Source organism: Canis aureus, chromosome 28, assembly GCF_053574225.1.
Source record: "Canis aureus isolate CA01 chromosome 28, VMU_Caureus_v.1.0, whole genome shotgun sequence".
NCBI lineage: Eukaryota > Metazoa > Chordata > Mammalia > Carnivora > Canidae > Canis > Canis aureus.
This window is the reverse complement of record NC_135638.1, coordinates 18,085,472-18,106,867: the sequence shown is the minus strand read 5'-3', so window position 1 is coordinate 18,106,867 and position 21,396 is coordinate 18,085,472. Positions and strand designations below refer to the sequence as shown.

Here is a 21,396-nt window from a genome sequence, read left to right as displayed (position 1 = left end):
AATATCAAGGTTATTCAGATAGAAACCTATATAAACATGGTTTTATGTCAAAAATGATAGCAGTAAAAAGATTACAAATGTTCACAATATCTTGCCGCATTTCTGAGGATTGATCATGTAAAGGAAATTCATAAAAGCATAGCTTACTTTTTAATTTTTTATCTCTACATATGCATTTCCATATGAGTCAGTTTAGTCTGAAAATCAATGACAATTTCTATGGGGAAAAAACTGTAAGCTACCAGTAAATATGATTTTAAGATAAAATATTAATGATACACTCCAACTTAAACACTACTCACTCTTAAAGGCAAAAGTCCAGTATTTTCTCTCCCAGATTAATGGGTTGATGGTTGATACTAAGTTTTGGGTAAATAGTAGATTTTGGCATCCTTAGAAATTGGTGAATCTCTTTACAGAAAGAATAATTGCATCATAATTTCTAATAGTTTTACATCTTATCTCTCCAGCAGAATAGAATAGAGCATTGATATAAATAATTTAGGGGTACAGGCCTTGTTTTCATCCTTTTTGGTTAACGGAATATAGAATCCCCGAAGTTTTAAAACTTAACATGGAAAGGCATCTGGAAGACTCAGTCACTTTAGCATCCAACTCTTGGTTTTGGCTTAGGTCGTTATCTCCAGGTCGTGGGATCCAGCCCCACATCAGTCTGCTTGAGATGTTTTCTTTCTCCTTCTGCCTTTCCTGCTTCTGTGGTTGCTCTCTCTCTCTCTCTCTCTCTCTCTCTCTTTCTCTCTCTCAAAATAAATCTTTAAAAAATAAGTAAATAAACAAAATCTAACTTTGATATATACAAGGTAATACTCCCTCTCTCACTCTTCCTTATATTTAAAATGTAGTTTTCAATAAGGAATTTCAATAAGGAATTCAACACACATTGCTTTTCCTTTCTTTTCTGCAACAAGTAGATCTGGCTCCCTCTAAGAAGCTTTTTATATAATACTGAAGATGTCTCCACCTTTCCAAAATGCTGATGTTCAAATCTCAGTCTCCTCAAAAAACACCCCTTACTGTAACTTTTGCTTTATTAATAATGTTTGTAAACTGTCCCAAGGACATTGTTTCATGAGAGATCATAAGATTGCAAACTTAAAACCACCTTAACTAAATAAATTTACTTTCCATTTCTGTTACTATTTTAGAAAAAAAAATATGAACATTTCAAAATCTATGACTCATATCTTCTGACAGTGAATATAATCTTTGAGTTGGTCAATCGTAGGGGCAATTCTCTTCCTCTACTTATCTTACAGTTTTATTAACTTGGAGAGAATGGAAGGCCGTCCTATTACAGATACAGCATGGTTGAACTGACTGACCCAACACTTTCTGACACGCATATGATCATGAAGCTTCAAAAGGCAATATTTCATGAATTCTAATGACAGGACTGGCCTTCTACTTTTTGAAAGTGGTACAAAATGATAAATATCTTCAGTTGTACCATACTTTCCCCTCTGCCCCTTAGCCCCTTCTTATTTTTTATACTATTACTTTTAAACTTTGAACTGTTTTCCTGACATATATCGAAAAGAACTGACCAGTGAATACTGTGATTTTTCTCCCCTAGCTGTGCAAAACGAACGTGATAGAATAAGCACCAGAAGAAGCACATTTGATGGCAGCAACATCCCCTCCATTAACACGCTGGCACAAGCAGAAATTCGGTCTCGCCAGGTAACTTGCTGCACTTCAGTATCTAGTCCTGTTCAACAGAATCAAATGTCTATTTAGGCATAATTAGAAAATAATTTGAGTTCATTTAAATGGGCTCATTTCTAAAATAAATTACAGTTTTACTTTGAAAATATTAGATGGACTATTGACTTAATTTTGATACTTCCTGAACAACTTCTGTCTTTAAACAAAAAAAAATGCAATGCATTTCAGTCTAATATTGTTAAATAAAAGTTTGTTTACAATGTTGATTTAAAATACTAAATGCATAGCACAATGCTCTGGGGACAGTAGGTTGTTTACTAATAAAATCTGTCAAATCAGTTACTATGACTTTTGGGGAGCTTGGTTGACTCCTATCATCAGAGCTTCCTTCCATGAAAATGGTTTCTGAACTCAAGAACTCATCTTGGCATCTGCTTTGGAAACAAATATTTAAGGGAAGAGCCAGAATTCAGAAACCAATGAAGAAAGTTAATTATTTTAAATTCCTAAATGAGAATATCAGTTCCAAAGTCTAAAAATATCTGTCATTAGTTGTATACATAAAAATAAATCATTTAAAAATCAAATGAAGAGGGCAGTCCGGGTGGCTCAGCGGTTTAGCACTGCCTTCAGCCCAGGGCGTGATCCTGGAGACCTGGGATCAAGTCCCACGTCGGGCTCCCTGCATGGAGCCTGCTTCTCCCTCTGCCTGTGTCTCTGCCTCTTTCTCTCTCTCTCTCTCTCTCTTTCTCTCTCTCTCTCTCTGTCTCTCATGATTAAATAAATAAAGAATCTTAAAAAAAAATCAAATGAAGAAGGATGACTGGATGGCTCATTCAGTTGAGCATCTGACTGGATCTCAACTCAGGTCTTGATCTCAGGGTTGTGAACTCAAGCGCCATGTGGGCTCCACACTGGACATGGAACCTACCTTAAGGAAAAAAAGTATCAAAGAAGAAACCTTTGAAGACAGTTTATTTTAGCATTGCCCCATTAGAAAAGTTAATGATATTTCTCTATTATAAAAAATGATGAAATAGCTAACTATTAATCAGGTTCTATAATGAGTCAGCACAACTACTTTCTATTTTGATAGCATGAGGGTGGAATGATGAGGCTAACATCACCATTATCATCAGTACTGAAGATTACTTGATGATCCTGTAGAGCATTTACCGAATACCTTAAAAGGAAGCTGTGAAGAAATAAACATAAGCATAGAAAGTCACACTCACCCACATACATATCCAAAAATTAAGTTTATAAGAACTCTAAGAAAGTAGTTTTTAGCCGAAAAACATTTTAAAACTTATATTTTTATACAGTTCAACCACTTAGAAATCATATATAATTTGAAAATTTTTTCCACACATTAAGCTTTTCAATATTGCTAAGTCAAAAGTTGGTTTCTTAATTTTACTTTGATGGCCTCCCTTTAATGCAGCAACATAACTAGTTCTGGCTTCTCTTCTAAACTTTTTTCTTCAGTTTAGTAAACTATATCCACTGAAAACATTTTCCTCATATATTTCAAAAAGTTATAGATAGGCTTTCTTAGTGGAAATACCATTTTTTAATTAAAAATAATATCACAGAGCATATTCATGTGACTGTGGCATATCGTTTTGTATAGTCATTGTGAATTAGGAAAATCCTGAAAGTTGAGTAACATATTTTATGGTTTTGCCAGTGAGAGAAAAAAAAAGGTACTGCTCCCAGAATATGGTACTGTGCAGTGAATGTTTCCTTTCTTTCCTTTCCTTTCCTTTCCTTTCCTTTCCTTTCCTTTCCTTTCCTTTCCTTTCCTTTCCTTTCCTTTCCTTCTTTCCTTTCCTTTCTTTTCCTTTCCTTTCCTTTCCTTTCTTTTTTTTTTTTTTGTAAAGATTTTACCTATTTATTCATGAGAGATACAGGGAAAGAAGCAGAGACACAGGCAGAGAGGGAGAAGAAGCAGGCTCCCTGCGGGGAGCCCGATGTAGGACTCGATCCTGCGACCCTGGGATCACACCATGAGCCAAAGGCAAATGCTCAACCACTGAGCCACCCAGGCGTCCCACAAGTGAATGTTTTCAATTTAGCTTGTGCCGATAGGTATTTTTTTTTCTCAATTTTAAAATGTTTCATATATCTCAAGATACTGTGGCAATGAGAGTGCCCACTTCAAAGGTGTTTACTTATTGCAGTCATGGAAGTATTGCTCACATATTATGTTAAATGAAAAATTAATGTGATCTTCTTAATGCTAGATCTCAGTCTCAAGCCCTGGTGCAAGCACTGACATAAATGTTAAGAAAATTGCCAGTATCGGTGATGTCTGTGAATCTATGAAACAACAGCTCTTAGTCTTGGTGGAATGGGCTAAATATATTCCTGCCTTCTCTGAGTTACCACTGGATGATCAGGTATAAATTAGAGGATTTGATGAATGCTTTTGGAAATGTCTTTGGAACTTTGCTAAGTTTTTGTGTTTTTTAAATTATATGTGTAATAGATTTGACCATCTTTAACAAAGGTTAAATAATGAGAAAAATAATTGGTTTTCTTGTCCATTCAATTTGTTCTCTCAAGAGGCACAACTGTTTAACTTCTCTTTTAGGGGTCCTGCAAATGTATTAATTGGGTGAAGTTGAGGAAGACACGGTTCTTCCCTTTTGGAGTTTAAAAAGCTTAAGTAAAGAGGAAAAACAAATAGCAAGGAACTGCCATTGTGAGAAAAGTATTGGCAGAGTAAATATCTGGGAGGCAATGGTACACTATTGTGTCGTGGTGTTTATGGAAGGTTCCATATAAAATTCCACCGAAATACCAGGCCACTCCTGGACAGAAACCACATAGGTTGTGTTGGTGTCTTTGTAGGTACTTTATTCAGTTAATATAAAAGTTTGCCTTTTATGTTGTCAATTTTATTCTAACACTTACTATATAAAAATAATAGGTCTGGCAAAAATGTTTCTAGAATCATACTCTGAAATCTACAGAGAAATAGAATTCAGATACAATTATCTTTCCCTAATACATATATTTTCATATTTTGTCAGATATATCTTAAGACATTTTAATTAATAGTTAAGAATTTTAATTTCCTAGTCTGTAAAAACTAGATGATTAGCTTCAGATTCATTTTGAATGCCTACATCTAAGTAGTTAATATTTTGTAGATGAAATTTGAAAAATTTTAATTCCCCACATTGAGTAAACCATAGTGTGTATTATAGCCAGTGCATATTTTTGCACCCTCTGACCAGTCCTTGCTCTTTACCACTAATATATAAAAACAAAGAAACAATGAAAAGGAAAGGTGCATGATTGTTTAAAAACCCAAGAAAGGCAAAATATTTACACAACCAGAATGAAAAGTGATCATAGGAAGTTAGCAATTATATTTCTAGGACAGTGTTTCATATGGTGACCAAAAAAAAAAAAAAAAAGTTCTATGAAATCTGAAATCATTCTTAAAGTATTCTGTAACTGCCTTCCTGGTGTGAGTCATGGTTATTGACATACCATAAAGATAGCTGGCTCAGAAGGTTATTTCAGAGTGAATAATGCTAAATTGCTAAAACCTACGTGTCTCACCCCAAGCCATATAAGTAGGGTTATGTTATTTATCAGTTTTATATTTTTATTACCACTCCTCTTTAAAAGTTGCTGACTTATGTATGAAGACGATGATTTAAAAATTTGAAAACTAAAATCCAGTAACCCGTCAGAAATAGTTTTTATTTACTAAATGACACTTGAATACTAACAATATAATTAATAGCCATGGGTTGGCAAATACCCATTGTGGTTAAGGCACTAGCGAAGTAGCTTGCAGTTGCATTATATATCATATTATTTTATTTAGTCTTCTCTGGAGTTCATGAATGTTATTATCTCCAATCAACAGTGTTTCAAACTGATCCTAGATCAGTGAAATTCACTCAGGAAATTCATCAAACAAATATTTAGTAGGACTACAGTTCAGTGTTAGGAACTGTAAGGATTTGGCAGTAAAAAATACACATTGCGTCACTATTCCCATAAAGTCTGCACTCTCTTTGGGAGAGACAGACAATAAAAAATATACAGATTATGACTAAGTGAATTCTAGGTGGGGGAAGTTCTATAAAATGGAATGGAATGAGTTGTTGGAGAATGACTGGGGTGGGATGGTAAGACACACTTTAAATTGGAGATCAGAGATTTTTCCTGACACCTGAATGACAAGGGGCCAGGCATGCCCAGATCTGAGGACAAAGCATTCCAGCAACAGGAACAGCATGTTCAAAGGCTCTGAGGCAAGTAGGAGTAATGTGCCTGGATAAAAGTGAGTAAGGGCTGTCACAAGATGAAACCAGAGAAGTGAGTGGGGGGCAAAGCATTGAGCTAGCCCCCGTGAGGCCACTGTTAAGGAGTTTGAGTTTTATTGTAAAGACAATAAGAAGCCAGTGAGAAGTTTTAGCAGAGGAGTGATATTAAGTGATTATTATTTTACAAATATTATCTGGGAAACTCCATCAAGAAGGATTTAGGATTGGGCAGCCAGAAAGGAAGCAGGAATATGCATTAGCTCAGTGAAGGGCCTTAAGGCAAGCAAGAAGAAGAATGGTAAAGGCTCTGGCTGGGGTGGTAGCAATGGAGAAGCAGCACCCAGATTTGGTGTACGATTAGAAGAATAAAAATGGACTCTGTTTCTGACCTGAACAAGCATTTCGGGTGATGGGGCCATTGACTAAGATGCTGAAGATGTTGGAGACACATTACTTTGATGTGTTATATTCGGAATGCTTCCTGTTCTTTGGGGTGGAGATGTTAAAGTAGGCAATTGAGTACACACGTAAGGCTTAGTTGAGAGCTTAGTGCAAAGAGAGGTTCGGTCTAGAAAGTGTGTCAGCAAGCAAATCACTCATCCTCTTCTCAGTATGTCACAAGTCTTTGCGTTGTTTTTATTTATTCAGTTTATGTGTAACAGAGTGTTTTACATATATTTTCTTATGTTGTCCTCATGACCACACTTTGAGATTTTTATCATTGCCTCCCTGTGAGAGATGAAAACAAATGAGTCCCAAACCTTCAGTTTAGTTTATCTAAGGTGAAATAGTAGTATGTGGCCAAGCCACATGTGAATTCTGATTTGTTTGATTCTATTTCACTACAAAACACTTTTCTTTTTTGTTCTACTTTTTTGTTTGTTTGTTTCCATTGTATTGACTTGGAAGTTTTAGAAATTTTGAAAAGTAAAACTCTATTGACATGCTAAGGTGGAAAAATAGGAGCGTTCACGATGGCAAGTATCTATGAAGACTATAGTTTATTAAAACAAAACAAAAAAAAAGGTCCCAGACTTAAAGAACACGGAGTTAATCAGATATATATTATAGCGTCTTTTAATCACTATATTTTATAATTAATTGTTAAACTTGAAATTTTTCATTAAGGTGGCACTGTTGAGAGCTCACGCAGGGGAACATTTACTGCTTGGAGCTACAAAGAGATCCATGGTGTATAAAGATATTTTGCTTTTGGGTAAGTTTTTTTATGAAATTATGCATGCTTCATCCTTACACAGGATCTATTCTGTATGTAACAAGCATTCATAGACACTGTCAAATGGTACTCTCACTTCACAAATTGGATTTAATTGATATTGTCCTCACTCAAGGCCCTATATTTCCTTGACTTGATTGCAAGGAAGTTTAGAGGGCATTGAGACACTCAGGGTTATCAGTGAGATGATGGATGTTAGCTGAACCTATTATGGTAATCATTTCACCATATATGTAAATCAAACCATCATGCTCTACACCTTAAATTTACACTGTGATGTGTGTCAATTATTCCTCAATAAAACTAGGGGAGAAGGTTTAAAAATAAAAGAGATGTTGCTCAATAAAGGTAAATTGAATTATGTTTAAATCATATCAGGACAAAGAATTAGTGATTCATGTGACCACTTTATTGGAATCTCAGTGTTGTTTCACATTCTTTCAGTGTCTACTTAATACTTATAATTATATTGTTTTATACACTTCCAAGGAACATGTTTATTTCCCATAATCTTATTGCTTATAGTATGATGCAACATCCCAGGTTAAAAGAAGAATAATTTGGTGACTATGTCTGAAAATTCTGATAGTTAAGTTGCAGTGCTGGAAGAGGCAAAGTAAGATGGCAGGTTGAATGGGATAAGGCACAGAGGGAAAGCTTTTGTTTTCCTTAAGCAATTGTTCCAATCCCCAAGTCTTACTTGCCTTTTAAATTAGGTTTCCTGTTGAGAGAGTTGAGATCCCTCTAATAATTATTACCCCCACCTCTCTCTGGCTGTATGAAATGATGACCAGATTGTTTATCCTATTTTTTGATAGATACTGTGTCTCAAAATAGAAATAAATTGAATGTGATATAACAATAGCTAGGGGCAGCCCCGGTGGCGCAGCGGTTTAGCGCCGCCTGCAGCCGGGGGTGTGATCCTGGAGACCCAGTATCGAGTCCCACATTGGGCTTCCTGCATGGAGCCTGCTTCTCCCTCTGCCTGTGTCTCTGCCTTTCTCTCGCTCTCTCTGAATGAATAAATAAATAAATCTTTAAAAAATAGCTAATATTTGTTGAGGACATACTATGTAAGATGCATTGCTCTAAGTGCTTTACATGTAAATACACACACCTCATGTAATCTTCATGATAACCCAAGAGGTAGGTACTGTTATTCTGCAGGTGAAGAAATGCAGGCAGAGAATGTTTACCTAAGATCACAAATCTCGTAAGGGATAGAGCCAGGATTCTAAAGCGCATAATATGACTGCATAGACTATGCTGTTAGATTCTATTAAACACTCTCTTGCATTTAGAAAACTGCAAGAGATGTGAATACAATATACTTAAATTGTAAATTCACATCTATAACACATTATAGATGTGAATACAATATACTTAAAAACCCAAATGTCCTTGCTTCCTTGCTACCTAATTCTAAAGTGTTTTACCTCAAATAATTAGATAACTAACTTTTCATAAGAGCAAGGCCACATTTTTTTAAGTTCATTTGCACATGTTGTTACACTGAAAATCGTCTTTGCCTGCAGTGAAAAAATTCAGAATATACTGCTTTTTATAAAACCAGAAAATAACAGTTTAGGCTGTTATCCTAGGAGTTTTTGTCTTTTAGAGCCAGAGATTTTCTGAATTAGATAGGGATTTTCTGAATTTAGGGATCAGGTAGTCTAGTCTCGATTCAGTTTCTGAATATTCTTGAATTCATCTACTTCTAGTTGTTAAAATTGCGTCCCAAGGGTTGTTACAGCTACACACCCCTACATCAGTAAAGGAGTCCTAGTTTTATCCAGTGTAAGCAAGAAAGTTTCTTTAGGTTGTGTATTACGCTCATTAATGAGTAAGACACTAATAGATAACTGACACAGTGGCAGGCTAATCATTATATTTTGTGTCTCCCTTGTCAATTATTAGCTTGTTATTGGTCTGTACTTTCGTGTTATCACTAGTGACTGGGGCTGTTAAAATGCATGTGATCATATTATCAATGTCATTGATCCTTGACGTGTTCTTAAACTTTTCTAACATAACCAGCTAACAGAACTGGAAGGAAGTACTATTACTACTCCTTCAAGGGAAGAACACTTAAATCCCATCTGATGATCTTTTTGTTGGACAGCGGCTGATCTTTTTTTCTCCTAGGAAACAACTATGTAATTCACCGCAACAGCAGTGAAGTCGAGATCAGCCGTGTGGCCAACCGGGTTCTAGACGAGCTGGTACGACCATTTCAAGAAATTCAGATTGATGACAACGAATATGCTTGTTTGAAGGCAATTGTATTTTTTGATCCAGGTTTGTTTTCAGATTTCCATTAAAAAAATAATTATAATGAAAAGTAAGCTATTTCATATTAGAACGTTTACTCCTCACACTTTAGTAAGATTCGATCTTTAGATTGCCCTTTGTCTTCCTTTATTAGATGCAAAGGGGCTAAGTGATCCAGTAAAGATTAAGAACATGCGGTTCCAGGTGCAGCTCAGTTTGGAGGATTACATCAACGACAGGCAGTATGACTCCCGGGGGCGGTTTGGAGAGCTGCTGCTGCTCCTGCCCACACTGCAGAGCATCACTTGGCAAATGATTGAGCAAATACAGTTCGTTAAGCTCTTTGGAATGGTTAAAATTGACAACCTACTTCAGGAAATGCTACTGGGTGGTGAGTACATTTGAGAATTTCCACTTTACTTATTAGCATCGCACTCTGTACAGAGTTGACCTATTTACTGTTTGTCCATGGCATAATGAACCCAATTTTTTACATTTAGAAAGTCTGCAAAACTCATTGGATGGAGACAAAAATACCTGAATGTGTTGAAATCCTCGTTCTTACTAGTTTCCACCATCTTTGTGCCCCCCAGTTCCTCTCGCCTTAGTTTTTATCTTTTCGAAGGTGGTAAATAGAAATATATTTCCTATATTTAGTTCTCCTCGGACTGTATTATTTTTTTCTAAGCCTTGACTCCTTTAAAAGCTCAAAGATACCAGCATGGCAACATAACCTAGAAATGTTCATAGTAAATACCTTAAAAATAAACACTTTCCTCCTGAAGTAATTAATTGACATAACACAATGAGAAAGGAAAAAATGAGATTTCGTTGCTGCAATAAATGTCAGGAATAAGTTAAGAAATCATTTATTTTGTGTTCTGATCTAGATTACATTTCCTTGTAAAATCACTTTATTTTAGTTTAGTTTTAGTTTTCTGGTTCTTAATGTGTTCCTAATGACATCTTTCTGAAATAAAAGTTGTTTATGCTATCAGTGTGATCCCAAATATTATCAACTTGAGGTAAGTGATTCTTGGAATTGCCTTAACAACAGGCAGCAAACCTAATGATTCCAGGAAACGGCACACAAGGTCCATTATTAATACACACCATAATATGATACAACATTAATCTAGCCAATGCACAGTGAAAGCTGCCCTTGTCCTTAATATGGCGGCAGTTCTATTAATTTATTTTTGAAATCCCAAAAAGCACTTTGCAAAAATAGCAATATCCACGCTGTCAATCAAAACATTTGTTGCAAGGTAAACTTGCCGTCCCTGATTAAATATCACTAACGCAAGCATCTTTTTATCTTCTGTAGGTGCTTCCAATGACACTAGTCATCTCCATCATCCCATGCATCCACATTTGTCTCAAGATCCATTAACTGGACAAACTATACTTTTAGGTCCCATGTCGTCACTGGTTCATACAGACCAGATCTGTAAGTACCTGAGCTACTTTTCGACCATAATAACTTTTAAACTTAATTAACTGAGAAAAAGTGGCATTTGGGGAAAGAATCTATCAGTACCCAGGAACTGCAAAACTCAAGTACAGTTTCCTCTCTAGGACTCAACAGTGGGAGATTGTGGTGTTCAGCAAATCACTTATTCTCCTTAGGCACAGGTTTGCTTCCTGAAATGGGATGTGAGTACGTAAATGTTTCTAAAGTATTACAGGATCTACACGCAGTCCTGGTTTTGTCTGGTAGTGTAGGATCGTAAAAAGGACTTTGCAAGCTGGAACCATGCAAAGGAATCTTAATAATCAATAGGAAAATTATAGTTTGCTTGTGACCTTTAAAAAGGCTTGCCAAAACATTAAGGACTCTCTTAACTACAGGATATAAATGTAGAGGGAAATTGAAAAATAAGAATCCTGATATTTATTTGGTACATGGTAATGTAAACATTAGATTCACTGAGAATTAATGAGTTTTATTTCTTTGTTAAAAAAATTATGAAGTGGGGCAACCCGGGTGGCTCAGTGGTTTGGTGCCGCCTTCAGCCCAAGGCGTGATCCTGGAGATACAGGATCCAGTCCCACGTCGGGTTCCCTGCGTGGAGCCTGCTTCTCCCTCTGCTTGTGTCTCTGCCTCTCTCTCTCTCTCTCTCATGAATAAACAAATAAAATTTAAAAAATATATATGAAGTGTAGGGGCTCCTGGGTGACTCAGTCAGTTAAATAAGCACCTGCCTTTGGCTCAAGTCATGATCCCGGGGTTCTGGGATTCAGCCCAAGTTGTGCTCCCTGAGCCGCACCTAGCTTTTACTTCTGCCCCTCCTTGCCACTCATGCTCTCTCTCTCTCTCTCAAATAAATAAATAAAATCTTTAAAAATATATTATAACGTGTAGTTTAAACAGTGCTTGCTGCTTTTCCGTCCTCTAACTTGCAAGTGGAAGTGGGTACCCTTTCTTTGCCTTGATGAATTTTACTTTTTTGAAAGTTTGGATCAGCTGCCAACATTTTACCTTTTGTACTTTCCATGTCTTCATCCTTTTCAACACGATCAGTTTTTTCAATAATGTCCATCAGTTTTCCTTCACTAAGCTTCAGAATGCAGATTTAGAGACTCAAACAGTAGCAGTGTCTGCATTCCTGGGGGCAGCTACTTCTGTAACTCCATCCATGCTCATTCACCTCCTGTTTATGACTTTTTGCTCTTTTTTATTTCTTTCTTTTTTTTTTTTTTTTTTGCAAAATATCATGAAAATTTATCACTAGGAGACAAGGAGGCAGCACAACTACACATTTAAGTTGTCGGTACATGAACTGAATAAAACATATTCAGTGGCCAATCACTAACAGACTGAAAGATGTGATGTGATTGGTCACTGATCATAATGCACATCTGTCATCAAAGTAATTAATAGACCAAAGAATTAGCAGTGAAGTTTGTACGTAAGCAGTTACTCGCAGTTAACTTTGAGTTACCATGCTCACTGAAATTCAAACCACGGACTGATGCTATTTAGCTAAGCTGTGATAACTGAAATTCATGTGTGTGAAATTTGTGCAAAGTGAGGACTGCTGGGAAAGCTCTTTGGAACTAAAATGGTTATAAATAGAGGTTAGTAGCTAAATTAATCTGATAGTATTACAGATTTAACACAAATTCTATGTTTATAAGCCACCCCTTGGTTAAAAATCTGTATTTGACAAAATTTCTAGAATTGTTTCTGAATTTATACTAAGTTATCCCAGATTTGCCTTTGACCTATCTCCTCCTAACACTAAATCAAAACAAACAAACAAACAAACAAAAAAAACCACTAAATCAAATACTTATTACCACTGCTATCCCTTAGATACAAGCACTAGTAAACCCATGTGTAAATTATATCTGAAACACAGAGTTCTTTGAATATATCATACAGGTAGAAATACAATTATTAGAAAAATATACAAATTATGGAAATAGCAGGACATACTTAACCTGTGGATATAAATGTACTTGAAAGACCATTTGGAACCATCTTTGTGAGGTAAATGTTACGATTTTCATTTCTGTCAAAAGCAGAGAGAGACAAACCCAATACCATCTCTCTTAGAGATTAGTTATTCATAAACCCAGAAAATAAAACACATTAACAACATATTAAACATTATAGGCATCAACTGGCAAGAAAGTTTAACAATTCTGCTGGTGGTTGAATCTTTTACTTTTTAAATGTTAGTTTTCTAGTATTTTTAAAAGCATTTGCTGACCCTCATCTTTTAAAATTCACATCCTATTTTTTATTTTCCCTCTTTCAACAAAATATTTTACAAGAATCATTTTTAAAGGAAAATTCGCTCTGTTTGCCCCTATTTGGAATAGTTTATAAATCATGCAAAGCAAAACATTAAACACATTCACACACAAAAATTAAGTTCATGTGTATTTTCCTGGCCTTTGTACAGTAAAAGTTTGCAATATGGAGGAAATACTCTTCAAGACAATGAAGTATGCAAACCGTAACTTTGTTTTTTAATTACTTGGGCTTGCTCTTTGCATTGATGAGGAAGGGAAGGGTGAGCTCAACTGTAATAGTAATTTTGAAGCTGAAAAGCCATTAGTTTTTAGATGCTTTTAACTACAGTATAGGTTTCAGAGCACTTGAAAAGTATCTTACCTTATTATATCATCTAATATGTTTGAGTTAGTAGAATCCAAGCCAAAGTTATTTTATTTTATGTGCGTTTTTTTATTGCAAAAAATGTGAAGTTGTTTTTTAAGATTTGAAAAAAGAAAAAGAACTGACCTTCTGTTAATTCTTTTCATTGACTTTTTTTCTGCTGGGTCTGCCTCTAAGAATGAAACTCATAAATGCTATTAAGAAAGGCAGGAAGTGACTTATAAGGGACTATTAAGTAACTATTAAGATGTTTAAGCATGCTCTATTCCCTTTGAATGCTATCTAGGAGTTCAGAAGGTAGTGCAACTCCAAAAGGACCTCAATGAGCTCGTATTCTATAATCATACTTTATATATGGCTTTTAAAAATATCTCCAAAATAAAAATAATGCATATTGATATCATGCAGGACTTAATGGGTTGGGCTAGGATGACAATCACATACAACTCTCTGCTTCTTTTTTAGCAACTCCTGAGACCCCACTCCCTTCTCCACCACAAGGCTCTGGACAAGAACAGTACAAAATAGCTGCCAACCAAGCTTCAGTGATTTCACACCAGTCTCTCTCCAAACAAAAGCAATTGTGAGGATGTGTCTACTCGCAAACGGCACTGCATAAATGTGAAAACTTGTTGATCTTGAAATAACTCAGGATAGTACTTTTGGCAAACTGTTAGCCAAGGCTTCTGCATGGTGCTGTTATAAGATGGTATCTTGTGTTTTTGTTTATAGGCTCATGTTTTTTGTTGTTGCTGTTGTTTAAAACTTTCAGATACAAACAATGTGTATCTGAGTTTCAGTATGTTTGTATATATTTTTCCAACTTCCCTCGCACTGTTCCCCAACTAGTTGAATCTCATGTACTACTTTCATTTGTTGTCTTGATATTAATTTAAGTCTGTAAATAATTGCTTCATTGTGATGTGATGTAGAATTAAGTGTTCTTTTTTGACTAAGAACAGTAGTAGATCAGCAACTCCAGATCAGTGTAAAATAAGCCAAGTTGTTTGGTTTTGTTTTGTTTTTATCAATTTTAAACTTGCAAATTAGAAAAATAAAGCAGTTGCTATTGAAGAGGAAATATTTCTTTGAAGAGGAATCACTTTTGGATATCCTGTGGCTAAGAAATATCTTTCTGGCTCACAGTTAAATATGCCTATCTTTAGCTTAGGAAATTATAAATAACCATTCCAAGGATGACTGGCTCTTCCTTGAAATCTGCCTCTATTTGAAGATTTATCTTAAGATAAAGCATGTTTGTTTTAACAGTTAAGATACAGGATAAAAGGTTAAAAAAAAAAAAAAAGGGAAACCCTTAATACAGTGTCTCGACCAAGAGAGACACTGATTTTCTTTCCTAAAACAGTCTAGAAGTCAGCATCTATTGACTAGAAACTTACTGAATATGTGTATCCAGTTCCCAGGGAGGCTGAGAGAGAGCAGTGTTTAGGTGATAAACTTTGTGCCCACTGAAACTGCACCAGTTTGAGAGACTGTTATTGGCCGACAGACCACCATCTGTCACATATGCATTGCCTCATTTAATCCTCACAGGTACCTGTCAAAGAGCTATTATTATCTTTCATTTACAAATGAAGAAATCTACTGCTTTGAGGATATGTAACCAAAGTTCTTAAACCTGAAGAGTAGGATAGACACCACCTTTATGACCAGGTCTGCTTGACATTAAGGAAAACAAATCTTTGAGGTGGAATGAAAAATGTGAGTTTTTGACTATGGTTTTAAATATATGCAATTGAGCAGTGATGGAATCCTATCCATCTTTTACCTTAGCACATATTCACATGTAATCAATGAGTGTAAATTTGTTGCAGCATGAATAAGAAACCATTGTGGTTTTAATGCCTTCTCTCTGGAAAAAAAACACAAAACTTTATTTAAAAAAAACTTTATTTAAAAAACACTTCAAAACAAATTAAAGAAAATAAAAGATATAATCCAAAATAGGTTATGATGAAAACAAACACAAATTCAAATCACTGACTCAGCAGATTTTCAAAAATCAAGTGGACTGAGGAGTATAGTTCATTGGAGCCCTATTTGATGTAAACTGAAGCTTATTTAAAAACAATTATGATGGGCCACGTCAAGAAACAGTGGTCTCTCTCTCTCTCTCTCTCTCTCACACACACACTCATACACAGGCAACATACACATTTCCTGAAGTAGTGAAAAACTGGTTGAATAATTATCAGGGATATAAGAAAGTGTCTCAATCTGTAAGAGACAGAATTCAAGGATTTTTACAGAGCCTCAAAAGTTCTAAAATTTCATAACCCCCATTTACCCTACAAATAAAAATGTTCTATTATTAACTAACTTATTAACTCAGAGTAGAAAACTGATTAGAAGGTATCATTGAGTTAATAAAATCAAAATTCCTTCAATACCTGGTATCTGCAAACTATAAAATGTATCTTTGAGAGTGAGTGAGGGAAGAGCAGAGTTTATTTAATTATTATTTTGTGGAAATTTAGCATCTCAATTTCATGCTTTTCATCTTTAAAAAACAAATATCCTTTGTAGGTTCTGTTTAACTTTTTGTGCTGTTCTCTTAATAGATATTAAAAAAAACTTTAAAACATAAAACCAGAAGATTCATTTTTAGTGAGCCTTTTAACTTATCTGCATACATTTACTAAACAGCTTTGTTTTAGAAATTATTGCTAACGACTTTGTTTTAATAACTATGGTCAGGGAATTTTTAATATAATATTTTTGTATACTTAACTGCCAAAAATGCTGGCCAAAGAGGAACTGAAGTTTTCAGCATATTTTCAAAATACTGGTAATGAAAAACATTGCTTTTATATAGCACAAAACTTTTTTCAGGTAATAAGTATGAATAATTTATTGTGAAATAGTGATTCATTTTATAAATGTAAAATTATTTTTATAAATTTTATTGTTGAAAATCAAAACTTACTAAATTTTGTAAGTGTTAAATTATAGTGAGATTAAAATATTTCTAAACTGTGATATGTTGTTTCACTGAACTTTCTAAATAAAAATTGAGGAAAAAAAACCTGAAGTAGAGTGCTTCATTATTGTTTAAAATGATTTTGAAATTCTAGAGATACTGATAATATTTTTTATGTGGACATTTGATTAAATTCAAATAGAGTTCACCAATATTGATCTTTAGAAGCCGGAGCAAAATTAATTAGCACATCTCCAAATAATCATAGAATTGGACACTGATTGAAGGGAGAATACTCACATTTACACTTCATTGTATAGTTTTTCTTGATAATTTTGTGACAGTAATTAAAATAAATGAGCCAGCCTGGCTTAAATGTTGTGTACATATACTCTGGCAATACTTTTTTAACCTAGATGTTTTCATTGCTATTGTCCTCCATTCATATTTAAACCTTTTTTTGTAAAATCTCTTAAAATATGAAGACTTTAAATTTTATTTTTCTAAGATTCTACTTTTATTTTTACTCTTATCATGGTAACATGTCCACATCATTTAAAAACACAAATTATATTTAAGATTTATAGTGAAAACCTGTAGTACTCCCATTTGACCACTGCCTCCACATTCTGTCTTTCTGCAAAAACACTCCAATAGTGTAGCTGTTTTATTTGGTGTTTTTCTCCATAGTTTGAAAGCATTAGATCATATCACCGTTGTTCAATTTTTTTTTTCAGCTTTAGACTGTATCTCTGGACACTCAACTCCTACCATATTCTCCCAATTTTTTTTACAGATCAATATTTTTTTTACTTCCTTAGTAGTTACTACTTAAGTAACTGTGTACCTTGTTAAAATATGAAACATATAGTTTTTATATTTTTGTGGAGAATATAAGAAATATGCTCTAATATTATAGAGCAATTCAGTAGAGAAAGAAGAGTTCCTGCTCTAAGGCACAGGAGGATTGTAATTTAGAATAAAGATAAAATGTTGCATATATTAATATTAAGGTGTATTGTACTCTATACTCCAGTGCAATTTGACATCCATTTCAACTTGGGCATTTGAGCTGATCTTTTTTAACTTACGTCACTTTCTTGCCTCCAAGATCTCATTGAACTGCCCAGAAAGAAAGCTTTTTAAGAGTAAGAAAAATCTATACGTGTCCTGAAATTTTCAATTTTTTTTCTGCAAAATACAAGGCAGACGACATCAGAGTAAAAGAAATGCACACTTGCCCGTGATTAACCAAAAGCATAATGGTGCATCTGTGAAAGTGATATGAAATTCCAGATATAGAATCCTCAAAAACTTCAAAGTTGTTACAGGAGAGGCTAAGACCAAGAGAAGAGCTTGTGACAGCCAATGAAAGTCAAATCAAAGGACATAAAGAGCAACAGCAGTGACCCACTGCGGGGTGCTCATAGTGTGATTCACCTGATTTCCCTTGAGGCAGATGGGTTGTCAAGAAAGGAGGGTCTAAGCCACAGCAATTTCCAAGTTGTGAGAGTTGTATTCAGTTACAAAAGAGATAGAGCAATCCTAACTTCGGAGTAGTGTAATAATTATATGAAAGAAGGGACTCGATTCAATAGTGAACTTGTCCCCTACAGCTTTCCCTCTTCCCCGTCATCCCCCCACCCCGTTCTTCCTTACAGGCACAGATAAAGTTGTAAAATACATAGGCATATTTAAGTAGAAGGCAATGCCTTGGGTGGGGAGGATGGAACTGGATAGGATGAGGGACAAAGACAATTCTTTCTACCCACCCAGACGTGGAAACAAACAGTTGCTGAAGAAATCTGTGAACTTTCCTGTGGTGACCACCTGTCAAAAGTAGCCAGTGCTCCATTTCTTATATCCGGCTGGATCCATTTTTTTTTGGAAAAAAACAATTCTTTAGAAAACACAAAGTTTGCCCTACAATACAAAAATTACTAGGTGGGGCAGCCCTGGTTGCTCAGTGGTTAGTGCTTCCTTCAGCCTGAGGTGTGATCCTGGAGACCCAGGTTCAAGTCCCTTGTCAGGCTCCCTCCACGGAGCCTGCTTCTCCCTCTGCCTGTGTCTCTGCCTCTCTTTCTCTCCGTCTCTCATGAATAAATAAATAAAGTCTTAAAAAAAAAGTACTAGGTGCTTCAAAGGGGGTTCAGGGAGAGATGAAAGGGAAGAAGACACTGTATGCCAGGACTCTAATTTTACACTAGTTGCAAATAACGGGGTAAAACTATATATGTGTGTGTGTGTGTATTTCTTATTGATATTTCATAAATACAATTAAAAATTTACAAATAACTATTAATAGAACTAAAATAGGATTCATAGGGGATCCCTGGGTGGCTCAGCGGTTGAACGTCTGCCTTTGGCCCAGGGTGTGTGTGATCCTGGAGTCTCAGGATCGAGACCCGCATCTGGCTCCCTGCATGGATCCTGCTTCTCCCTCTGCCTGTGTCTCTGCCATTCTCTGTCTCTCTCTGTGTGTGTGTGTCTCTCATGAATAAATAAATAAAATCTTTAAAAAAAATAAAATAGGATTAATTGAATATACCTTTGTAGAAAAAAAGAATAAGAAATATCGAGCAGTCCTGTGAAAGAGGAGTCTTAAAAAATATCAAGGAAACAGAAAACTAAAAATAACATGGGAGATATATGACAAAACTTTGATATCTCATTAAGTTTTATAGGTTGAAAAAAATCACCTGATATGATATAATTATTTTTAGATTAGATTAGAATACAAGTTCATTTATGTCTTTATCACATAATTCTTTAGTACATAATTCTTTACAAAGTGATCCAGTAAGTGACATTGATGCAATATAATATACGAAATATATTAAACTTCTACACTTTGCCACAAATTTGTAGGCACTGGAGCTCTCAGTTTCTAAGGGAATTTTGAAGAGGAAAAACATTAAGCCATAGTCATACAAATAATTACAGATAACCAATCATTACTTTGTAGTCCAATAACCAGACATTTTGAGTTGCCTAGATAAATTTACATTGAGATCAGGAAAGAGCTCTCAGGAAAAAACTGAAAGAAGACTGTACCTAAGGCCCAGTGAATAAGAACATGAAGGCCGGGGCACCTGGGTGGCTCAGTGGTTGAATGTCTGCCTTTGGTTCAGGTCATGATCCTGCGGTCCTGGAATTCGAGTTCTATGTAGATGGAATCTACATCAAGTTCCCCTCAAGAAGCCTGCTTCTCCCTCTGCCTATGTCTCTGCCTCTCTCTCTGAGCTCTCATGAATAAATAAATAAATAAAATATTAAACAAAAACACAAAACAAACAAAAAAACCCATTAGGGCCCAAACCAGAAGGTATAAAGGTGGGTGGAGGGCAGACAACACAGTTCCTAATGAGCCATGCTAAGGATTTCAGATTTTAATTTATTTCCATGTGATTCACCAAATGGTTTTAAGTAGGACAGAATATGATCCACACTGATTTTTTGCAATCAATCACTCTGCTAAATGGAAAATGAGTCAAATTGGACCAGAAACATCCTCACTGAAAGGAATAAAAAGAAATATTTGTATTCTGGATTAGGGTAAAAGTACCAAAAATTTGGTACAAATACATGCAACTAAATATATACCAATATATATCACTGTTTTGGAAGCAGACTCAGTGAGACTTCTTCCAAATTTGATATTGGGTATGTACAATGGTACAGCATCTTTGGAAAGAATTTTCATATTCTTACATGAATTAAACATACAAAAAAACACATACAATTACTATATTAGCCTGAAATACCAGTCTTAGATATTGCCCAAAAGAATTGAAAATATGTGTCAAATAAAGACTTGTGCAGAGTTTTTTATTCGTTATAGCTGAAAACTGGAAACAACCTAAACATCCAAAACTGTTAGTGGGGAAACTGTGGTATATTCACACAGATTAAATTAATACAAAAATTAAGAGATGAATTACTGATAAGCATTACAAAATGGACAAATCTTGAAAACATGATGAGCAAATGAAACCAGACAAAAGTATACACTGTGGAAAAAAAACAAAAAGAAAGAAAGTATAACTGGTCTATACTGAGAGAAAGCAAATCAATTATTGCCTAGGTTTGAACCTGATTTCAAAGAGGCAGGAGGACATTTGAGGGTGTGGGGGTAGTGATAGATTACAGCTTGATTTTGGTGGTGTTCATAATTTGTCAAACTTTGCCAACATTTACATTTTTTTTAAGATTTTAATTATTTATTCATGAGAGACACAGAGAGAGAGAAAGAGACACAGGCAAAGGCAGGGGGAGAAGCAGGCTCCCTGAAGGGAGCCTGATGCAGGACTTGATCCTAGGACCCTGAGATCACAACCTGAGCCAGAGGCAGCCTCCCAACCACTGAGCCACCCAGGTGCCCAGCCAAGCTTTACATTTAAATGTATGTATTTTACTGTATATAAATTATATCTCAATAAAGTTCACAAAAGTGAAATGCACTATATTATTTAAAAATTACAAAAAGAACAAGAAATAAACCTAATTAATGCTATAAAAATAATACATAAACAAGAAAGTAAAAAAGAAATATAACTTAAGAAATAGAAAAATATATATAATTTGTAATAAATCCAGTTACTAGTGCTCTGAAATGACAAATAAATTAGGTGAAATCTTTGATTAAACTACCCAAGATAAATGGAGGGAGCTGAAAGAAACGTACAGGCTGATAACTCTTATGACTATAACTGCAAAATGTCTAAACAAAATACTGGAAAATTAAATTCAATGCTATAACGAAAGGATAGTATAACATATTCAAGTGGACTTTCTTCCAGAAATGCATGATTGAGTTACTATTTGAACATCAATCATTAAT

General features: G+C 35.0%; 1 protein-coding gene across 4 annotated transcripts in view; it reads left to right on the top strand.

Annotated features, from left to right (window-relative positions):
* Window positions 1-16,655, top strand: part of HNF4G (hepatocyte nuclear factor 4 gamma) — a 121,659-nt gene extending 105,004 nt beyond the window's left edge. For all 4 annotated transcript variants that reach the window (XM_077876513.1, XM_077876510.1, XM_077876511.1 and 1 more), the window contains 7 exons: window positions 1,595-1,701; window positions 3,933-4,088; window positions 7,107-7,194; window positions 9,361-9,513; window positions 9,641-9,877; window positions 10,814-10,936; window positions 14,081-16,655. In XM_077876513.1, coding sequence (XP_077732639.1) covers window positions 1,595-1,701; window positions 3,933-4,088; window positions 7,107-7,194; window positions 9,361-9,513; window positions 9,641-9,877; window positions 10,814-10,936; window positions 14,081-14,202 — 986 coding nt within the window. In that variant the 3' untranslated portion in view covers window positions 14,203-16,655. The remainder of the gene's footprint in view (window positions 1-1,594; window positions 1,702-3,932; window positions 4,089-7,106; window positions 7,195-9,360; window positions 9,514-9,640; window positions 9,878-10,813; window positions 10,937-14,080) is intronic.
* Window positions 16,656-21,396: the final 4,741 nt, after the last annotated feature.